General features: G+C 64.0%; 2 protein-coding genes across 2 annotated transcripts; one reads left to right on the top strand and one right to left on the bottom strand.

Annotated features, from left to right (window-relative positions):
- Positions 1-14,300, top strand: Trpm5 (transient receptor potential cation channel subfamily M member 5). The gene is made up of 25 exons (XM_090348622.1): positions 1-26; positions 1,422-1,548; positions 1,788-1,968; positions 3,150-3,315; positions 3,502-3,698; positions 4,842-4,906; positions 5,059-5,250; positions 5,509-5,611; positions 6,325-6,443; positions 6,716-7,051; positions 7,131-7,271; positions 7,357-7,480; positions 7,801-7,946; positions 8,837-8,949; positions 9,060-9,152; positions 9,276-9,525; positions 10,331-10,449; positions 10,528-10,660; positions 11,098-11,272; positions 12,169-12,322; positions 12,444-12,625; positions 12,783-12,915; positions 13,567-13,639; positions 13,955-14,021; positions 14,197-14,300. The coding sequence occupies exons 2-25, from the start codon at positions 1,432-1,434 to the stop codon at positions 14,298-14,300; spliced, it is 3,483 nt and encodes a 1,160-aa protein (XP_090204748.1). The 5' UTR covers positions 1-26; positions 1,422-1,431.
- An 821-nt stretch (positions 14,301-15,121) lies between these two features.
- Tssc4 (tumor suppressing subtransferable candidate 4) lies at positions 15,122-16,537 on the bottom strand. Its single transcript, XM_090348640.1, has 2 exons — positions 16,377-16,537; positions 15,122-16,293 (listed from the first exon to the last, which is right to left on the bottom strand). Exon 2 carries the CDS (start codon positions 16,223-16,225, stop codon positions 15,320-15,322), a length of 906 nt encoding a protein of 301 aa, XP_090204766.1. The 5' UTR covers positions 16,226-16,293; positions 16,377-16,537; the 3' UTR covers positions 15,122-15,319.
- Positions 16,538-16,568: the final 31 nt, after the last annotated feature.

Raw genomic sequence — 16,568 nt, 5'->3', positions numbered from 1 at the left:
CTTCACTTCCAAGGTCACGTCCAAAGGTATGGCGGGGCAGGGGGTGCGGGGGAGGGTGGCTTCCTTCCAGAGGCCTCAGAAGCGCACAGGGGAGGCTCAGTCTCGGCTCTGCCCGCAGGCACCAGAGAGCCCCTCCTGTGGCCAGTGGCTTCCTGTCCACCTCTCCACACCTGCACCAACATGTAGTCACCCTATCAAAGAAACACTGCCTTCACGAGGGCCTTCCATGGTCTGGGTGTGGGGGGACAAAACCAGCCCAGGCAAAGTTAGAAGACCCTGTTCAAAAACAAAACACAACACTGGGCTCGGGCGGCTCACACCTGCCAGCCCAGCTTCTCAGGAAGCTGACGTGAGTCCAAGCCAGCCGAGGCAGGGAAGTCGATGGAGACTCATCGCCAGTAACTGGTGCTGTGGCTCAAGTGGTAGAGCGCTAGCCTCGAGCAAAAGAAGCTCAAGGGCAGTGCCCAGGCCCTGGGTTCAAGTCCCAGGAACAGCACACACACACACACACACACACACACACACACACACACACACACACACACACACAAGTTTTTAAACAAAACAAAAGGGCTACGAGTGTGAATCAGATAGTAGAGCGCCTGTCTAGTGAACTTGAGGCCCTAAATCCAATCTCCATGCCAGCAAAGAGGGCTCTCTGTGGCTGGGGGAGTCTGGGTGGAGAGTGGGGGAGCTGCTCCCCGAATGGGGCAGGCCCCGACAGACCTTGGTTTGTGTTCTCCTACTCTGGCTGGAGATGTGTTCTGCGGGGGCTGGGGGGGGGGCACAGGGAGCTGGAGGCACTGGTGAGCTCCATATTGAGTTTTCTGAGGCACCATCCAGGCAGGCAAGAGTCGGGCCAGGCTGTGGCACACCCAGAGACTCCAGCAGCTGCCCAGCTAGGCGCCTGGGTGGCACCTGCTCCATCGGCAAGGCTGACTGCCTGAGTTCCTGAGGGAAAGGGTGGACCAGGGTGCCTGGCCTGCCCCCGTGGCCAGAAAAGGACTCGAGCCTTGCCAGGGTAAGGAGTGGCGCAAACCTCTCCTCCCCCCACCAGGAAAGCAGGCTATCGGTAGCAAGGGCTAGGGCTGGCCTCCCTTGTGAGGCCTCCCACGCCTGGCCTCTCAGGCCCACCTGGACAATTGGGGGTCCCTGTCCTCCCCCACTCCATCTTCAGACCTCCACGCGAGCTGGCGTGCCTGGCTGCTCACCTGCCCCAGGTGGCTCGGGGAGGGCGGCAGGGGTGGAGGACAGGCAGGTGGGCTGGCTGGAACACAGAGTCCCCACCAAGCTTTTCAGGGTTTCAGGATCCCTGAAGGATGGGGTGCGTCACTGGGGGGCCGAGTCCTGTCCCGAGTCCAGCTGTGCAGGGGCCAGGGACTCTGGGGTGAGGGCCACCACGGCGGTCTTGGTGTCCACAGCGGCTGCACCATGCAGACGTCCCCAGGCCTCTGTCCCGGAAACCCCCCGGAGGCTGGAGACAGGCGGGGGCCAGGCCTGTGCCGGGGGGAGATGGACTTCGGAGGGTCCGGGAAGAAGCGAGGAAAGGTAGGACAAGCACACGGGTCCCCCTTCCTCTTCGGGGCCCCGCAGGCCTCAGAACCTCGGGGCTGAGTGCGGCCTCTGCCCCGCCAGGGGAGACTGAAACACCCAAGCCCAGCCCCACCCTCCCTGGGTCGGGCCCCAGGGCCCAGTCCCCCTGGGTCCTCCAGCAGTGCCCCCACCGTGCCCCGAGCTCCCCAGGCCCCCAGGCCGTGCCAGCGCCCTGAGCCGCCCCTGCCCCGCAGTTTGTGAAGGTGCTGAGCAGCGTGGCCTCCTCTGCGCTCTTCGACCTGCTGCTCACTGAGTGGCACCTGCCGGCCCCCAACCTGGTGGTGTCCTTGGTGGGCGAGGAGCGACCTTTCGCCCTGAAGTCCTGGCTGCGGGACATCCTGCGGAAGGAGCTGGTGAAGGCCGCGCAGAGCACCGGTGCGGCTCCGCCCCGGCCCCTGATCCCCCCTCCCCTCCCCGCACCAGGGCTGTGGGGGCCACGCGTGGGGATGGGTGGGTGGCTGCCTTCGTGCATGGAAGGCCCGTGAGCCCTGCCACGCCCCGTGCCGTGCATGGAGGTGCCCGGGACCAGGGGCCTCAGCGCCCTGCACCCTCTTCAGAAATCCATCTAGCCAGCTGCTAGCTGGGCTCCAAACCCACTTTCTTGGCTTTGTGTTGAGACTAGCTCTGCCTGTGGAAGACCAGAGGGAGGATTTGGGGTTTCCGGATCCCTCGCTGCAGAAACGATTATAGTGAAGACAAGGAGAAGCAGATGTGGGGCACACGCCTGTGACCCCAGAAACTCAGGGATGGAGGCAGGAGGATGGGGAGCTTGAAGCACCGTGTAGGCAGAGGGGCAACATTACTGAGATGTCACCACAAGAACAAAGTGAACCAAAAGGGCTGGGTTTGCGGCTGAAGCGGCACAGTGCCCGCCGAACACGCTCCGGGCTCTGGGTTCAGTCCCCCAAACTCAAAACAAAAAAGCCTGGGCACCAAAGTCCTTGAGATTCAGCTCCAGTTAACCATCAGAAAACCAGAAGTGGGGCTGTGGCTCAAGCGGTAGAGCGCTAGCCTTGAGCTGAATTGCTCAGGGACAGCGCCCAGGCCCAGAGTTCAGGCTCCATGACCAACCAAAAAAAAAAAAAAAAAAGGTAGAAAGGAAGGAAAAGGAGGGAGGGAGGGAGGGAACAAAGATCTGGCTAAACTTGGGTGGCATACACCTGTAATCCTAATTACTCAGGGGGCTGAGATCTGAGAATCACAGAGTCCACCAAGGAAGAAAAATCCATGAAACTCTAATCTCCTCTCCAATTAACCAACCAAACAGTAGACGTGGAAAAGTGGCTCACGTGGTAGTGCATTAGGACAGCTCCCAGGTCCTGAGTTCAAACCCCAGGACCAGCACACACACAAGAGAAGATCTGCCGTGGACAGAGGCAGTGGTTCTGCCCTCTGTGGCCTGCTCTGTCCGGGAGGCCCCTGGGCGGGGGGCGGGGGCGCACTCCCCGGCAGAGCCCAGCGGTGGCTCCAAGCACTCCCCTGTCCTGGGCTGTGGTGGGAACTGGCGGAGGGCGTGGGGCCACGGGCACAGGGAGCCGCCTGCCGCACCCCTGCAGGCGCCTGGATCCTGACGAGCGCACTCCGCGTGGGCCTGGCTCGGCACATCGGGCAGGCCGTGCGCGACCACTCGCTGGCCAGCACCTCCGTCAAGGTCCGCGTGGTGGCCATTGGCATGGCCTCGCTGCGCCGCGTCCTGCACCACCAGCTTCTGGACGCTGTCCAGGTGAGCGGCCAGCCTGCAGGGCTGGGGCCGGGGTGGCAGGGAGCAGGGGACAGGCCGGTCACTCGGGGAAACCCTGGGTGGATGCAGCTCCCGAGGATAAACCGGGGGTGTGGAGCCCGGGGCCACCCGCTGGACGGCAGCATTTCCCGTGCCCTGAGGGCTCTGCCTCGTCCCCCCTCCTTCCCTGCACAGGAGGACACCCCTGTCCACTACCCCACAGATGACGGCGGCGGCAGCCAGGGCCCGCTCTGCCCCCTGGACAGCAACCTTTCCCACTTCATCCTGGTGGAGCCCACGGCCCCCGAGACGGGGGAGGATGGGCTGGCGGAGCTGCGGCTGCGCCTGGAGAAACACATCTCCCAGCAGAGGATGGGCTACGGGGGTGAGGAGGCCCCCACGGGCAGGGGCTCCGGATGGGAGGGGGCAGGAGGAGCTGAGGGCCATGGGGCTGAAGGAGGGGCAAGAGGGACAGGACAGGAGGACGGGCACACCACAGCCCTCAGGTCTGACAGAGAGTCACTGATGGGCAGAGCCAACCTGACCAGGCAGTCACCGCACCGGGCAGCAGGGGTGCCGAGACCATTTCCATCTCTCAGATGCCCTCCTGGAAATTTTCCCGTCAAAATTCCAGAGGCCCGTCTCCCGCCACAGGGCCTCCAGGCTTGCCACCGCCAGGGGGCGGCCTTGCCCGCGGCCCCGGCTGCCGTGACAGTGGGGCTGGTGTGCTGGGAGTTGTGTTGACAAATCAATGCTTGACTGCTTCAGACGTGCACCAAGAATGTGAAACGCCAGCAAGCAAGACATGCACATGCTCGGCCAGGCCACTGAGCGTGAAAACAGTGGCTCAGGGCCAGTGGCTCACGCCTGTCGCCCTAGCCACTCAGGAGGCTGAGGTCTGAGGATCACAGTTCAAAGCCAGCCTGGGCAGGAAATTCCATGAACCACCAGAAAACCAGAAATGATGCTATGGCTCAAGGGATAAAGAGATAGCCTTGAGCTGAAGAGCTCAGAGACAACATCCAGGCCCAGAGTTCAGGCCCCTCGACTTGACAAAAGCAAAAACAAACAAACAAACCCACCCAGGATGACATCGTCCAGAGAGAAATGTACTTCCTACCTGACTTACGGAAGTGTAAAGCACTGTGTACCTCATCTTCATAATAATCACTTCTAAAAAGACAAGAAAATTTAAAAATGAACACCAGAAACGCAGACGTGGACAGCACTAGGCCTCGAGTACAGACACTCAAGGACAGTGCCCAGGTCCTGAGTTCAAGCGTCGGGACTGTCAGGGAGGGAGGAAGAGAGGGGAGAAAGCAGGAAGGGTGGATAAAGGAAGGGAGCGGAGGGTGCAGGCAGGCAGGCAGCCAGGCGCCTTTGACTCGTGTGTGTCCAGCAGCCGGGCAGCTCAGGGGGCTGGGGTGGGGGTGGCCACCCTTGCTGTGAGGCGATCCCCGGGCTTCCCCTTGCTGCCCCCTCTTCTTCCGGGGTGTCTGGAGGTAGCTCAGGAGCTGCTTATGCGCAGGCACGGGCAGCATCGAGATCCCAGTTCTTTGCCTTCTGGTCAATGGAGACCCCAGCACCCTGGAGGTAGGGGCAGGGGAGGCAGGTGGGTTCTGGCTGCCCAGGGCCTCCTGGAGGACATGGTGGGTCCCCGGGGATCCCCGAGGCTCCCGGGGATGGGTGGGCGGGGGAGGGGGGACGGTGGTCCCACAGGAGCGCACCCTGTCCCGCTCCACCAGAGGCTGTCCAGGGCCGTGGAGCACGCCGCGCCGTGGCTCATCCTGGCAGGCTCTGGGGGCATCGCCGACGTGCTGGCGGCCCTGGTGAGCCAGCCTCACCTGCTGGTGCCCCAGGTGGTAGAGAAGCAGTTCCAGGAGAAGTTCCCTGGGGAGCGCTTCTCCTGGGACGCCGTCCTGCACTGGACCCAGCTGGTACGCGCCATCGGGGTGGGCGTCCTTCAGGCCTGGTCCGTGCCACGGGTCCTGGTGTCGGGTGGAGTCTCGGCCATCCCTGCCCTCTCCCCCACCCCCATGGGTTCCTGCTCCGCCCACTGGGGTGCAGGCACCTGGGTAGCCCGCCCCTCATCGCCGGGTAGCTCTGGTCAGGCCCGGGGTGGGGCGGGCGGCCGGCAGGCGCTGGCCTCACTGGGCACCTGAGCCAGGGGCCCTCAGAGTCTCTTCCTGCTCCAGCTGCAGCACATTGCCACGTACCCCCACCTGCTCACGGTGTACGACTTCGAGCAGGAGGGCTCCGAGGGCCTGGACACCGTCATTCTCAAGGCCTTGGTGAAAGGTGGGTCTGGGCAGGGACAGGCCAGCGGCGACCGCACCGCCTGCCCACCCCGAGCGGGGCGGGAGAAGAAGGTGCCGTAGCCACGATGGCTTCTGTCTGCAGCCAGCTTTCCAGTGTACACGCATGTACCACTGTGTGTGTGTGTGTGTGTGTGTGTGTGTGTGTGTGTGTGTGTGTGTATTAAGTGTTCACCTGGCTTGTTTGGGGTCTGATCACAATAGCGTGGCTGTCACCAGCTCCGCAATAGCTCCATCCTCCCGGAAGTGCACGTTGCTCGCTGCCAGTGTGTTCTCCCCAGCACTGGGCTCTCCCTCCTGCTGTGGATTGGAGGACGTACACAGGTGGAATCAATGTGCCACTCTTTGTTACTGAGCTGTGTCCCCCCCACCCCCGCCTGGTGGGGTGACAGCCTCTCGTCCCCGAGGCCCCGGGCCCTTGTGTCTCGGTGGCGGACATGGGGTTCACACCAGGAGGGCATCTGGGAGGTGGCGGCTCTCTCCAGGACAGAAGGCCCAGGAGCCCCCTAAAGAACCCCTCACTGCCCCTCAGGGGTCCCCGCACCCTGTGAACATGACGCCGTGCAGGACAGCGTCCAGGCCTCGCCTAGGGGTCTGGGTTTGTCCCATACATGCTGCTGCCACCCCTGGAAGCTGCCATGGCCTGTCAAGTCCACCTGCAAAACCGGGCCTCAACCACCCCCGCTCTGCCCACAGCCTGCAAAAGTCACAGCCAGGAGGCCCAGGACTACCTGGACGAGCTCAAGCTCGCTGTGGCCTGGGATCGCGTGGACATCGCCAAGAGTGAGATCTTCAGTGGGGATGTCGAGTGGAAGGTGAGAGCCCCCGGGCCGGGTTCCGGCCAGCACGGGGCAGAGACCACACAGAGGCCCTGGGAAGCCAGAGGCTCGCAGGCCAGGCCCACTGTGGCTCAGCCGGTGGGATGGAGGGCAGGCTGGGCTGCTCTGGAGGCCGGGCTACCACGTGGGATCTTCCTAACCCAGCCACGTGGACTCTGCACGCTCTGACTCGCTCAGGGGGAAGCGGGGCGCCCCGGGGGAGAGGCCCCCCCTCACTGTCCCTCCTCCACTCTGCCGGGCGAGTCCAGTCCCGTGACCTGGAGGAGGTGATGATGGACGCCCTGGTCAGCAACAAGCCCGACTTCGTGCGCCTCTTTGTGGACAGCGGCGCCGACATGGCCGACTTCCTTACCTACGGGCGGCTGCAGCAGCTCTATCGCTCCGTGTCCTCCAAAAGTCTGCTCTTCAGCCTGCTGCAGCGCAAACACGAGGAGGGGCGGCTGACGCTGGCTGGCCTGAGCGCTCAGCAGGCCCGGGAGCCACCCAAGGGGCCGCCCGCCTTCTCCCTGCACGAGGTCTCCCGGCTGCTCAAGGACTTTCTGCAGGACGCCTGCCGGGGCCTCTACCAGGACCGGAGGGTGGCGGTGAGCCGTCCCAGGGCCGCAGAACAGCAGGGCTGGGTATGAGGCCAGGCTGAGGTTGATGGCCACATCCCCTCCTCAGGAGAAGGGGTCAGCCAAGCGCCCCACGGGCCAGAAGTGGCTGCTGGACCTCACCCAGAAGAGCGAGGACCCGTGGAGGGACCTGTTCCTGTGGGCCGTTCTGCAGAACCGCCACGAGATGGCCACCTACTTCTGGGCCATGGTGCGTGTCTGCAGCAGAGCCAGGCTGGCCTGGGCCGGGCAGTGAAAGGGAGGGGGAGGGCACCGCCTGACACCCTGACTTCCAGGGCCAGGAGGGCGTGGCCGCCGCCCTGGCAGCCTGCAAGATCATCAAGGACATGTCCCACCTGGAGACTGAGGCAGAGGCAGCCCGCGCCATGCGCGAGGCCAAGTACGAGCACCTGGCCCTGGGTGAGCAGTGTGGGGGGTCGGGGCGTGGGCTCCGTCCCGGGGCCCCAGACAGCGGCAGGGCAGGCTGGCTCCTTCTGTGGGGCAGGCAGGGGGCTCGTCTCCCCGCAGGGAGAGCATGTGGCAGGGATGTGCGTGGGGACGGCGCGGGAGGCCTGGGGGGATCCACGAAGCTCAGCCCTGGCACAGAGGCCACGGGGATCCTGGTAACCGGGGAGTCAGAGCAGGAGGCCCGGAGGGGTGCAGAGGGGTAGATGCAGATGCATCCCACCGGGCGGGGCTTGAGCGGGCGTCAGCCTTGCCCTGCGGCCGGGCCCCGGCAGACCTCTTCTCGGAGTGCTACGCCAACAGCGAGGAGCGGGCCTTTGCCCTGCTGGTGCGCAGGAACCGGAGCTGGAGCCGCACCACCTGCCTGCACCTGGCCACCGAGGCCGACGCCAAGGCCTTCTTTGCCCACGATGGTGTTCAGGTGAGCGGCCAGCAGGCCTCAGCAGATCCAGGAGGACGGGCAGCGGCAGAGCCCGGCTGTCCCTGGCAGATGGAAGGGTGGGCAGCGGCAGAGCCCGGCCGTCCCTGGCACACGGGAGAGTGGGCAGTAGGCAGAGCCCAGCTTTCCCTGGCACACGGAAGGGTGGGCAGTAGGCAGAGCCCAGCTGTCGATGGCACACGGGAGGGCGGGCAGCGGCGGAGCCCTGGCTGTCCCTGGCACAGAGATGTCTCCCAGAGGCAGCGCCAGCTCTGGGCCCTGGTCACAGCTGGGTTCCTGCGCCCTCTGCTGGGAAACTTTTCTAGGCTGTCTCAGAGCCAGTGCCATCACCATGGCAGAGCCTGCAGTCTCCTATTGAAAGTTCACAAGGACTGGGCAACAGTGATCGTGCTTATAATCAATCCTAGCTACCCTGGAGGCTATCTGGGCATTGAGGTTCGAAGCCAGCCTGGCAGAAAAGTCTCCAGTGAATCACCAACAAGTCAGGGGTGGTGCTGTGGTTTGTAAGGTAGAGCACCAGCCTTGAGCAAAACCTCCAAGAACACGAGGCCCTGAGTTCAGTTGCCAGCACACACAAACACATACACACAGCACGTGTACACACATGCGTGTCACCTGTACGCGTGCCTGTGCATACATGTACACACATGGTTCCCAGAAGCCGTGGAATCCAAGCCCTACCACACACGTATGGTACACACACAGGCGTGCATGCACACCTACACAAGGTTCCCAGCAGCGGTGAAATCCATGCTCCAGGGAGGAGCTCCTTCCCCTGCCCCCCTCCCCGCCACCCCGGGTGACGCCCCAGGGCACCAGCATGGGGAGCCTGGCGCTGCAGGGGAGTGTTACAGCATGGGCCTTTCTTTCAGGCCTTCCTGACCAAGATCTGGTGGGGAGACATGGCCACGGGCACGCCTATCCTGCGGCTGCTGGGTGCCTTCACCTGCCCTGCCCTCATCTATACCAACCTCATCACCTTCAGGTGAACAGGGTGGGCGGCTGGCAGGGCGGGCAGCGGGCAGGGCCAGGGCCCGTGTGGGAGTCCGAGTCCTGTAGCCCAAGGCCCAGGGCCTGAGTGTCCCTGTGTTGCAGCGAGGACCTCCCCCCAGCGTCGGGCCTGGAGGACCTGCAGGAACTAGACAGCCTGGACGCGGAGAAGACTCTGCTGTACCATCCAGGCGGCCAGTAAGGGGACGGGGCGAGGGGGCGCAGGCTGCAGCAGGGGCGGCGGGGATCTGGCGGGACACCCCGACAGGAGCTCGCCCGGCCCCTCACCGGCTGTGGCCTCCTGGGCCTGGTGTCACACAGGGTGTCGGTGGGGCCCAGCCCTCGGGGCGAGCGGGCGCGGCCGGCTGCCTTCCTGCTCTCGCGCTGGCGGAAGTTCTGGGGCGCCCCCGTGACCGTGTTCCTGGGGAACGTGGCCATGTATTTCGCCTTCCTCTTCCTCTTCGCCTACGTCCTGCTGGTGGACTTCAGGCCCGCTCCGGAGGGGCCGGCGGGGGCCGAGGTCACCCTCTACTTCTGGGTCTTCACGCTGGTGCTGGAGGAGACCCGACAGGTGAGGGCCAGGGGGGCGGGGCCCTGGGCTGTGCAGCTCTGCGCCTGATCCCAGGTCCTGACGAGTGCAACCGGGGAAGGCCCGTCACAGCCATCACTGTCCCAAGCCCTCAGCATGCACAGGTCCTGAGTCCAGATGGCCCTTCACTGTTTGTTTGCTTTGGTTTGTATCTCCAGTCCTGAGGCTTGAACTCAGGGCCTTGGACATGCTAGGCAGATGTTCTAACTACGTGAGCCACACTCCAGCTCTTTAAAAATACATTTATTGCCAGGCGCAGTGGCTCACTGCCTGTAATCCTAGCTACTCAGGAGGCTGAGATCTGAGGATCAAGGTTCGAAGCAGCCGGGGCACTAAAGACCATGAGACTCTTACTTCCAGTTAACCACTAGAAAACTGGAAGTGGCGCTGTGGCTCAAGGCAGCAGCCTTGAGCCAAAGAGCTCAGGGACAACGAGCCCCCCCTCCCCAAAATGTATTTATTCACTTACATAGGCCATAGGCCTTGAACTCAGGCCCTGGGTGTTGTCCCTCATCTCAGGTTTGTGGTGTGTCTGCCAGGCTGGCTCTACCCTGGGATCCTCAGCTCTCAGCCTCCTGGGTTTCAGGTGTGTGCCACCTGCACTGGGCACGCTCCAGCACCCGAGCTCCGGTTCTCTCCCAGACTCAGCCCTGGAACAGCTTCCATGGACCCGGCGCTGGGGCGCTGGCCTAGGGTGAACCTTGTTTGTGAGGCAGATCCCACGGGGGCCTGGCTCATTCTGCCAGGTGAGCCCGGGCAGCTGTCACAGCCTGTCCCCTGGTGCCAGGGCTTCTTCACAGACGAGGACACACACTTGGTGAAGAAGTTCACTCTATATGTGGAGGACAATTGGAACAAGTGTGACATGGTGGCCATCTTCCTGTTCATTGTCGGCGTCACCTGCAGGTACGGTGCCAGAGATCCCACGGCCACAGCGGCCACCGGGGCCCGGTGTGACCTGGCTCCGGCCTTTGGCCCCTGCAGGATGCTGCCCTGGGTGTTCGAAGCTGGCCGCACGGTCCTTGCCATCGACTTCATGGTCTTCACACTTCGACTCATCCACATCTTTGCCATTCACAAGCAGCTGGGCCCCAAGATCATCATTGTGGAGCGCATGGTGAGAGGGAGGGGAGGGGGGAATGGAACATCATGGTGAGATGGGGGAGGGGTGGGGGTGAGCATGGGGCTCCATAGTGAGATGGGGGAGGTGACAGAGAGGGGTATGGGATCCCATGGTGAGATGGGGAGGGGTGACAGAGAGGGGTATGGGATCCCATGGTGAGATGGGGAGGGGTGGGGTGGGCGTGGGATCCCATGGTGAGATGGGAGAGGGGGCCGGGGGTGGGAGTGGGGCCCCATGGTGAGATGGGGAGGGGACAGAGAGGGGCATGGGATCCCATGGTGAGATGGGGAGGGGTGGGGTGGGCGTGGGGCCCCATGGTGAGACCTTGGGCCCCAGGTGGGTTTGGTCCTTCTGCCAAGACCCCAGTGGAGGGGTGCTGAGCCGGGCATCTCCACGCGGGGCCGCGGGCATTGTTGACCCCTCCCCCGCAGATGAAGGACGTCTTCTTCTTCCTCTTCTTCCTGAGTGTGTGGCTGGTAGCCTACGGCGTCACCACCCAGGCGCTGCTGCACCCCCAGGACAGCCGTCTGGAGTGGGTCTTCCGCCGCGTGCTCTACCGGCCCTACCTGCAGATCTTTGGGCAGATCCCGCTGGATGAAATTGATGGTGTGTGCGCAGCTGGGGGGGGGGGCAGTGCCCTGCAGCCAGCGTGGTCCTGCTGCCCAAGCACGCGTGTGTCCTGAGGGACCTGCTGGGTCGTGGGGGCTCTGGCACAGCCCACACACCCTCACTGAGCCCCCAGCCTCCACCGGCTGGGGACAGTGGGACCTGTCTAGGAAGGCCACGCGCCAGCTGGGCTTTGGAGTGGGCTGAGGGGGCAGAGGGACAGGCGTGGGTGCAGAGGGGGTGTTTGGTGAGGAGACCATCCCTGCCAGTGAGGGCTGCGACCCTGTCACCTGCCCCAGGGGGTGAATCACAGCACAGAGACCCAGAAGGGCAGGCAGAGCGGCACGCTCCAATGTCTGTGTGAGGGAACCACGTGCGGACAGACACCCTGACACGTGCGTGCTGGCACTGCCGGGGCAGGGCCCAAAGTAGAAGCAGGATCTCCTTGGAGGGGCTGGGCCCTTGTCAACTTCCACCCGCCGCTCCCTCCAGCTCCTGCCCAAATCCACCGTGGGGTGCAGGCCCAGGGCTGAGGCCCACAGTAACCTAGAGTGGGCTCTGGTGCCCACTGCAAGCCCTGGGAGACTGCAGACTGCCCCGATTGGGCTGCAGGGCAGGCTGTGGCCATCCTTGCTGGGGTGGTGGTGGTGGAGGAATGGACTCCTGCAAAGGCAGGCAGATTTTTCCATACCCACCTTCATCTCATGGCCCTGGCTCTGTCCCCAGGGCCCCCGGTAGAAGCCTTCACCTGTCTTTCTGGGCTAGAGCTTCCCCAGTGGCTCTGGCACGCAGAGGATGGGGTGTGGACGGGGTAGGGGGACGTGCCGCACCTGTGCCCTCGTGGTACCTCCACTCTGGGCCACACTTCCCGGCCTGACAACCTGCTGGCCTTTCAGAGGCCCGGGTGAACTGCTCCGTCCACCCACTGCTGCAGGAGGACTCGCCCTCCTGCCCCAACCTCTACGCAAACTGGCTGGTCATCCTCCTGCTGGTCACCTTCCTGCTGGTCACCAACGTGCTGCTTATGAACCTGCTCATCGCCATGTTCAGGTGTCCTGCCCGCCCGCCTGCCCGCCCGGCCTCCACAGCTCCCCTGCCCATCCCGCTGGCCCTGGCTCCACCAGCAGGGTGTAGCGGGCTGCGGGTGTGACCCTGGCTGCCTGCCCTGCAGCTACACGTTCCAGGTGGTGCAGGGCAATGCGGACATGTTCTGGAAGTTCCAGCGCTACCACCTCATCGTGGAATACCACGGGCGTCCAGCCCTGGCCCCACCCTTCATTCTGCTCAGCCATCTGAGCCTGGTGCTTAAGCGAGTCTTCAGGAAGGGTGCCCAGCACAAGCGGGAACACCTAGGTACAGCTGCCCGGTGGCCCAGGCCCGGCCCATATCCCCACTGCTGGGGTCCCGCATGCAGCCCACCCTGCCTGTCCATCCATGCCCTCCCTACCTGCCCCTGCCCTCCAGGCCCCGTCAGCTCTGTGAGGCTTGCCTCTGTCACCCGCCCTCCCAGAGAGAGACTTGCCTGGTCCCCTGGACCAGAAGATCATTACCTGGGAGACGGTGCAGAAGGAGAACTTCCTGAGCAAGGTGGAGAAGAGGAGGCGGGACAGCGAGGGGGAGGTGCTCCGGAAGACGGCACACAGGTAGCAGTCAGGGAGGCCTGGGGGGTGAGAGCAGGCGTGGTGAGCTCAGACCTGGCTCAGAGTGGCAGCCTGGTGGAGGCTGTCTGCCCAGAGATGTTGGAGGCAGGTGGCCCCGGTGTCAACGTGGCCATGGGGTGGGCTGGCGTTGGTGTGCAGGCCGCTGGGAGGGACCACCAGGCCCTGCCTGAGCCTGTCAGAGATGGCTCATCCTTTCCACAGCAGGGAGGCAGGGCAAGCTGCTGGAAACAGAAGCTGAAAGGGGCAGGGCAGCACCGTGGATGAGTCCCTGGGCCCAGCGGCTTAGCCTCTTTCTTGGGGAGAGCTCTGCCAAGGCCTCACCTACCCTGAAGGGAGAGGATACGTGGCCTGGCATTCTCTACCTGCTGTGAATGCTTCTTTCTCCCAGACCTCACTCCAGGAGCCCTGCTCCTGCCTGTGCCCCTTCTCCCTGGGCAGCGTGCCCCAGGCCGGAGCCCCAGAAATAAGCAGACGGATACCCACAGGAGTCCCGGGGGCCATCACCCCTAAATAATGGCAGGGAAAGGGGGTCCGAGAAGGGATGTAGGCACCCAGAGGCCAGGGCTGGCTGGGAGGGTGGCAACCCTACAAGGAGAGGGCTGCCTAACCTGTGACCTCCCCTCTTCTCTGCAGAGTGGACTTGGTTGCCAAGTACCTTGGGGGGCTGAGAGAACAAGAAAAGCGCATCAAATGTCTGGAGTCACAGGTTAAGTCGGTGAACCAGAGTCCCATCCATCCCTAGGCTAGGTGACAATGCAGCTCTGCCCGGCTTGACACAGGGCCATGCTGACTGCCACAAGCAATGGGCTGGCCAGCAGTGAGGGCCTTGTGCACAGGGCCCCAGGATGCAGTGGCCAGATCCTGTGGGACCAGGCCCTCCCAGGGCTGCCCAGCCACATCTCTCATGCAGCGTTCCACCCCCACACTGAAGCGGCTCAGAGGGAGGGTGCCCCTGCAGGAGGTGAGTAACAGACAGGGAAGGCCCATCTCCATGCCGTGGCACTTCCTCTGACCCCTCTAGGCCAATTACTGCACGCTGCTTCTGTCTTCCATGGTCGACAGATTGGCCCAGGGCAGCACTCACTGGAGTAAGTATCTGTATGGCTGCTCATCTGTGGCAGAAAGCAAGAACCAAATACCAACAGCTGCCCCCCACCTCCTGCCAAAGCCAGAGGCTACATGGACTGTGCAGGTGCCCAGCCTGGGCAAGGCCTTACCTGGTACTGGCCACTCAGCAGCTGAAGAGGCCCTTCCTTCCCACAGGCCCTGAGAGCTTTGGTGGCGGGAACCTGCAGGCCCCTGCTAGCCATGGGGTGAATCCTGGAGGCAGGGAGCACCCCGAGGCTAGCCGGCCTCAGTATGACTGACACTGGCTGTCTTGGGGACATACTGGCCTCGCCCTGGACGCAGCAGAGTACAAGAGAAGCAGCTCTCCCTAGATCTGAACCCCGGAAAGTGAGCCACCTTTCCTGGCACCCTCTGCTCCTGATAAGAAACCATTGTTTCAAACTCTGTGGTTATGGTTTCTGTTCTTTATGGTCCTCACCGGTCAGCTGGCCAGCTCCAGCTTCCATAGGGCAGGGCCAGGTGCCCACCACGGCTCTCAGCTCCAAACCCTTCCTGGGTAGCACTGGTGTTCCCTTCTGAAGGTGCCAAGAGCCACTTGGTCTTCCAGACGAGACCACTGAACCCACCACACCACAGTGGACCTGATGGCTTCTGGCCTTAGCAAAACAACAAGGGGCCCACACACAACCCACTAGGCCTAACTGTCCATCCAGGCACCTTGAGGCCCAAAACCAGGGCTACAGACGGAGGGCAGACCGAGCTCAGACACGAAAGTCATGTAGTAATGTCTTCTATCCTACATCCCTGGAGGATTTCCAGCCCGACCCCGTGCACAAGCCAAGTACTGTCCTGCACCCTGAGGACACCCATGTGCCCCGTGCCCAGCCTCCTTCTGAGGCCTGCGGTCTACAGGGGCCAGGGCTGATGTGATGGGGTCATCCATAGGTGGGCAAAACTGGGTGTCATATAGCTACAGGCCTGTTCCTCTAGTAGACCCATGCATGCAGAAGGCAGGTGTGCACTGAAAACCCTGAGACCAGGGGTTTACACATGGGGAAGACTGCTGAAGCAGAGCCCTCAGGGTGAACAGACCCACACACAGACCTGAGAAAGACCCAAAGCCTTTATTGTCCCCAGACAAGGCCTAGGGAGAAGCAGGGCTCCATGTCTCATCCCCAGGGACCTGGAGCCCTGGCCAGGGCTGCTGGTGCCCCTGCCGCCCTCCACTCATGGCAGTGGCTGTGCAGCCATAGCTGCACCTGGGCTAGGCACAGGAGGACAGATGATGGGGGGGTGTGGCCAGGCCAGCTGCCCCTGCTCACACCTCAGCCCCTGGGCCCTCGGGGCTTCCACCTCTGTTCCTGAAGTGCTCTCTGTTCCGCTTCTTGCTCCCATGGAAGCCAACAGCCTCCACCCCGGGAGGGCCTGGGGAAGACTCTGCGCAGGTATCCCCCGATGCCACTCCCACCTCTGGCAGCCCCTGGGTGCTGGTCCACTCTTCCGCTTCAGGCCCAGGCCCCGCCAGGTGTGCCAATTCCACAGGACCCTCGCTGCCTGCACCCAGCACACCCTCCTTCCTCAGGGCCCGCTTCCTCTCAGCTCGAGCTGGCTTGGTGAAGACCACTCTGCCCTCCCCACTGCTGGAGGGGTCCTGGTTGAAGGACGGCAGGTAGTCTGTGGGGGCTGTCCGGGCGCCCAGGAAGGCCAGGACAGCAGTCCGATTGCCCAGCTCAGTGGTCTCCGCCACATCTTCCAGGCTGTACTTGGTCCAGCGCTCGGGGTGTGACACGTAGTCCGGGACAGGGGACGCCCTCGGAGGGCCAGGGCTCCCGTGGGCTCTGCTCAGACCCCTCGCTGGAGGATGGCCGGGAGGTGGCGGGGGCTGTCGTTCACTGCCGTCCCCCCTGGGCTGGGGCCCTGGGGGAGGGGCCCTGCGGGCGGCGCCCTCCAGGCAGTCGAAGATGCTGTGGCTGCGCTGGGAGAAGGTGGAGCTCATGCCTCGCAGGTGGAAGGGCTGCGCGGGGGGCGACGGAGGCTCTGCGGGCTCCTCGGTGCCCGAGTCTTCCTGGGCCTCCCCCGGAGGTGCCCCCGGTGACAGCGCCGCCGCCTCCGCCTCTGCCGGCAAGCTGAGGTCGGAGTCGGAGTCGCCAAGGGACACGGTGTCCGAAGGCGGAGCGTCGTCCTCCAGGCCCGGGGAGGCCTCGCCCGCCTCGGCGCCGGCCATGAGGCCCCGAGCCGAGGGCAGCGGCGTGCGGGACGAGCGCCCGGGCTCCGGGGAGCCCAGGGTGGGCGCTGAGGAGAGAGGAGCCGCCGTCAGAGCCGGGCGGCGGATGCAGGGGAGGCCCGGGGCCCGCCGGGCCGCACGGGGCACTTACCGGGCTGAGGTGCAGAGGACGGCGCGGCGCGGGCTCCGCACCGCCGGCTCCTCGCGGGCTCGCGGCGTCCGGACCCCGCCGGACTGGGCCCGCGGCCCCGCCCACCCGCGCTCGGCCCTCTGGGAAACCGAGTTCCCGGATTTCCCCGCGCAGGAGCTTCAGCGCCCAGGAAACTACACCTCCCAGTTGACA

This window comes from Megascapheus bottae, chromosome 16, assembly GCF_031878675.1.
Source record: "Megascapheus bottae isolate mThoBot1 chromosome 16, mThoBot2.hap1, whole genome shotgun sequence".
Taxonomy (NCBI): Eukaryota; Metazoa; Chordata; class Mammalia; order Rodentia; family Geomyidae; genus Megascapheus; species Megascapheus bottae.
This window is presented reverse-complemented; position numbering and strand designations above follow the sequence as displayed.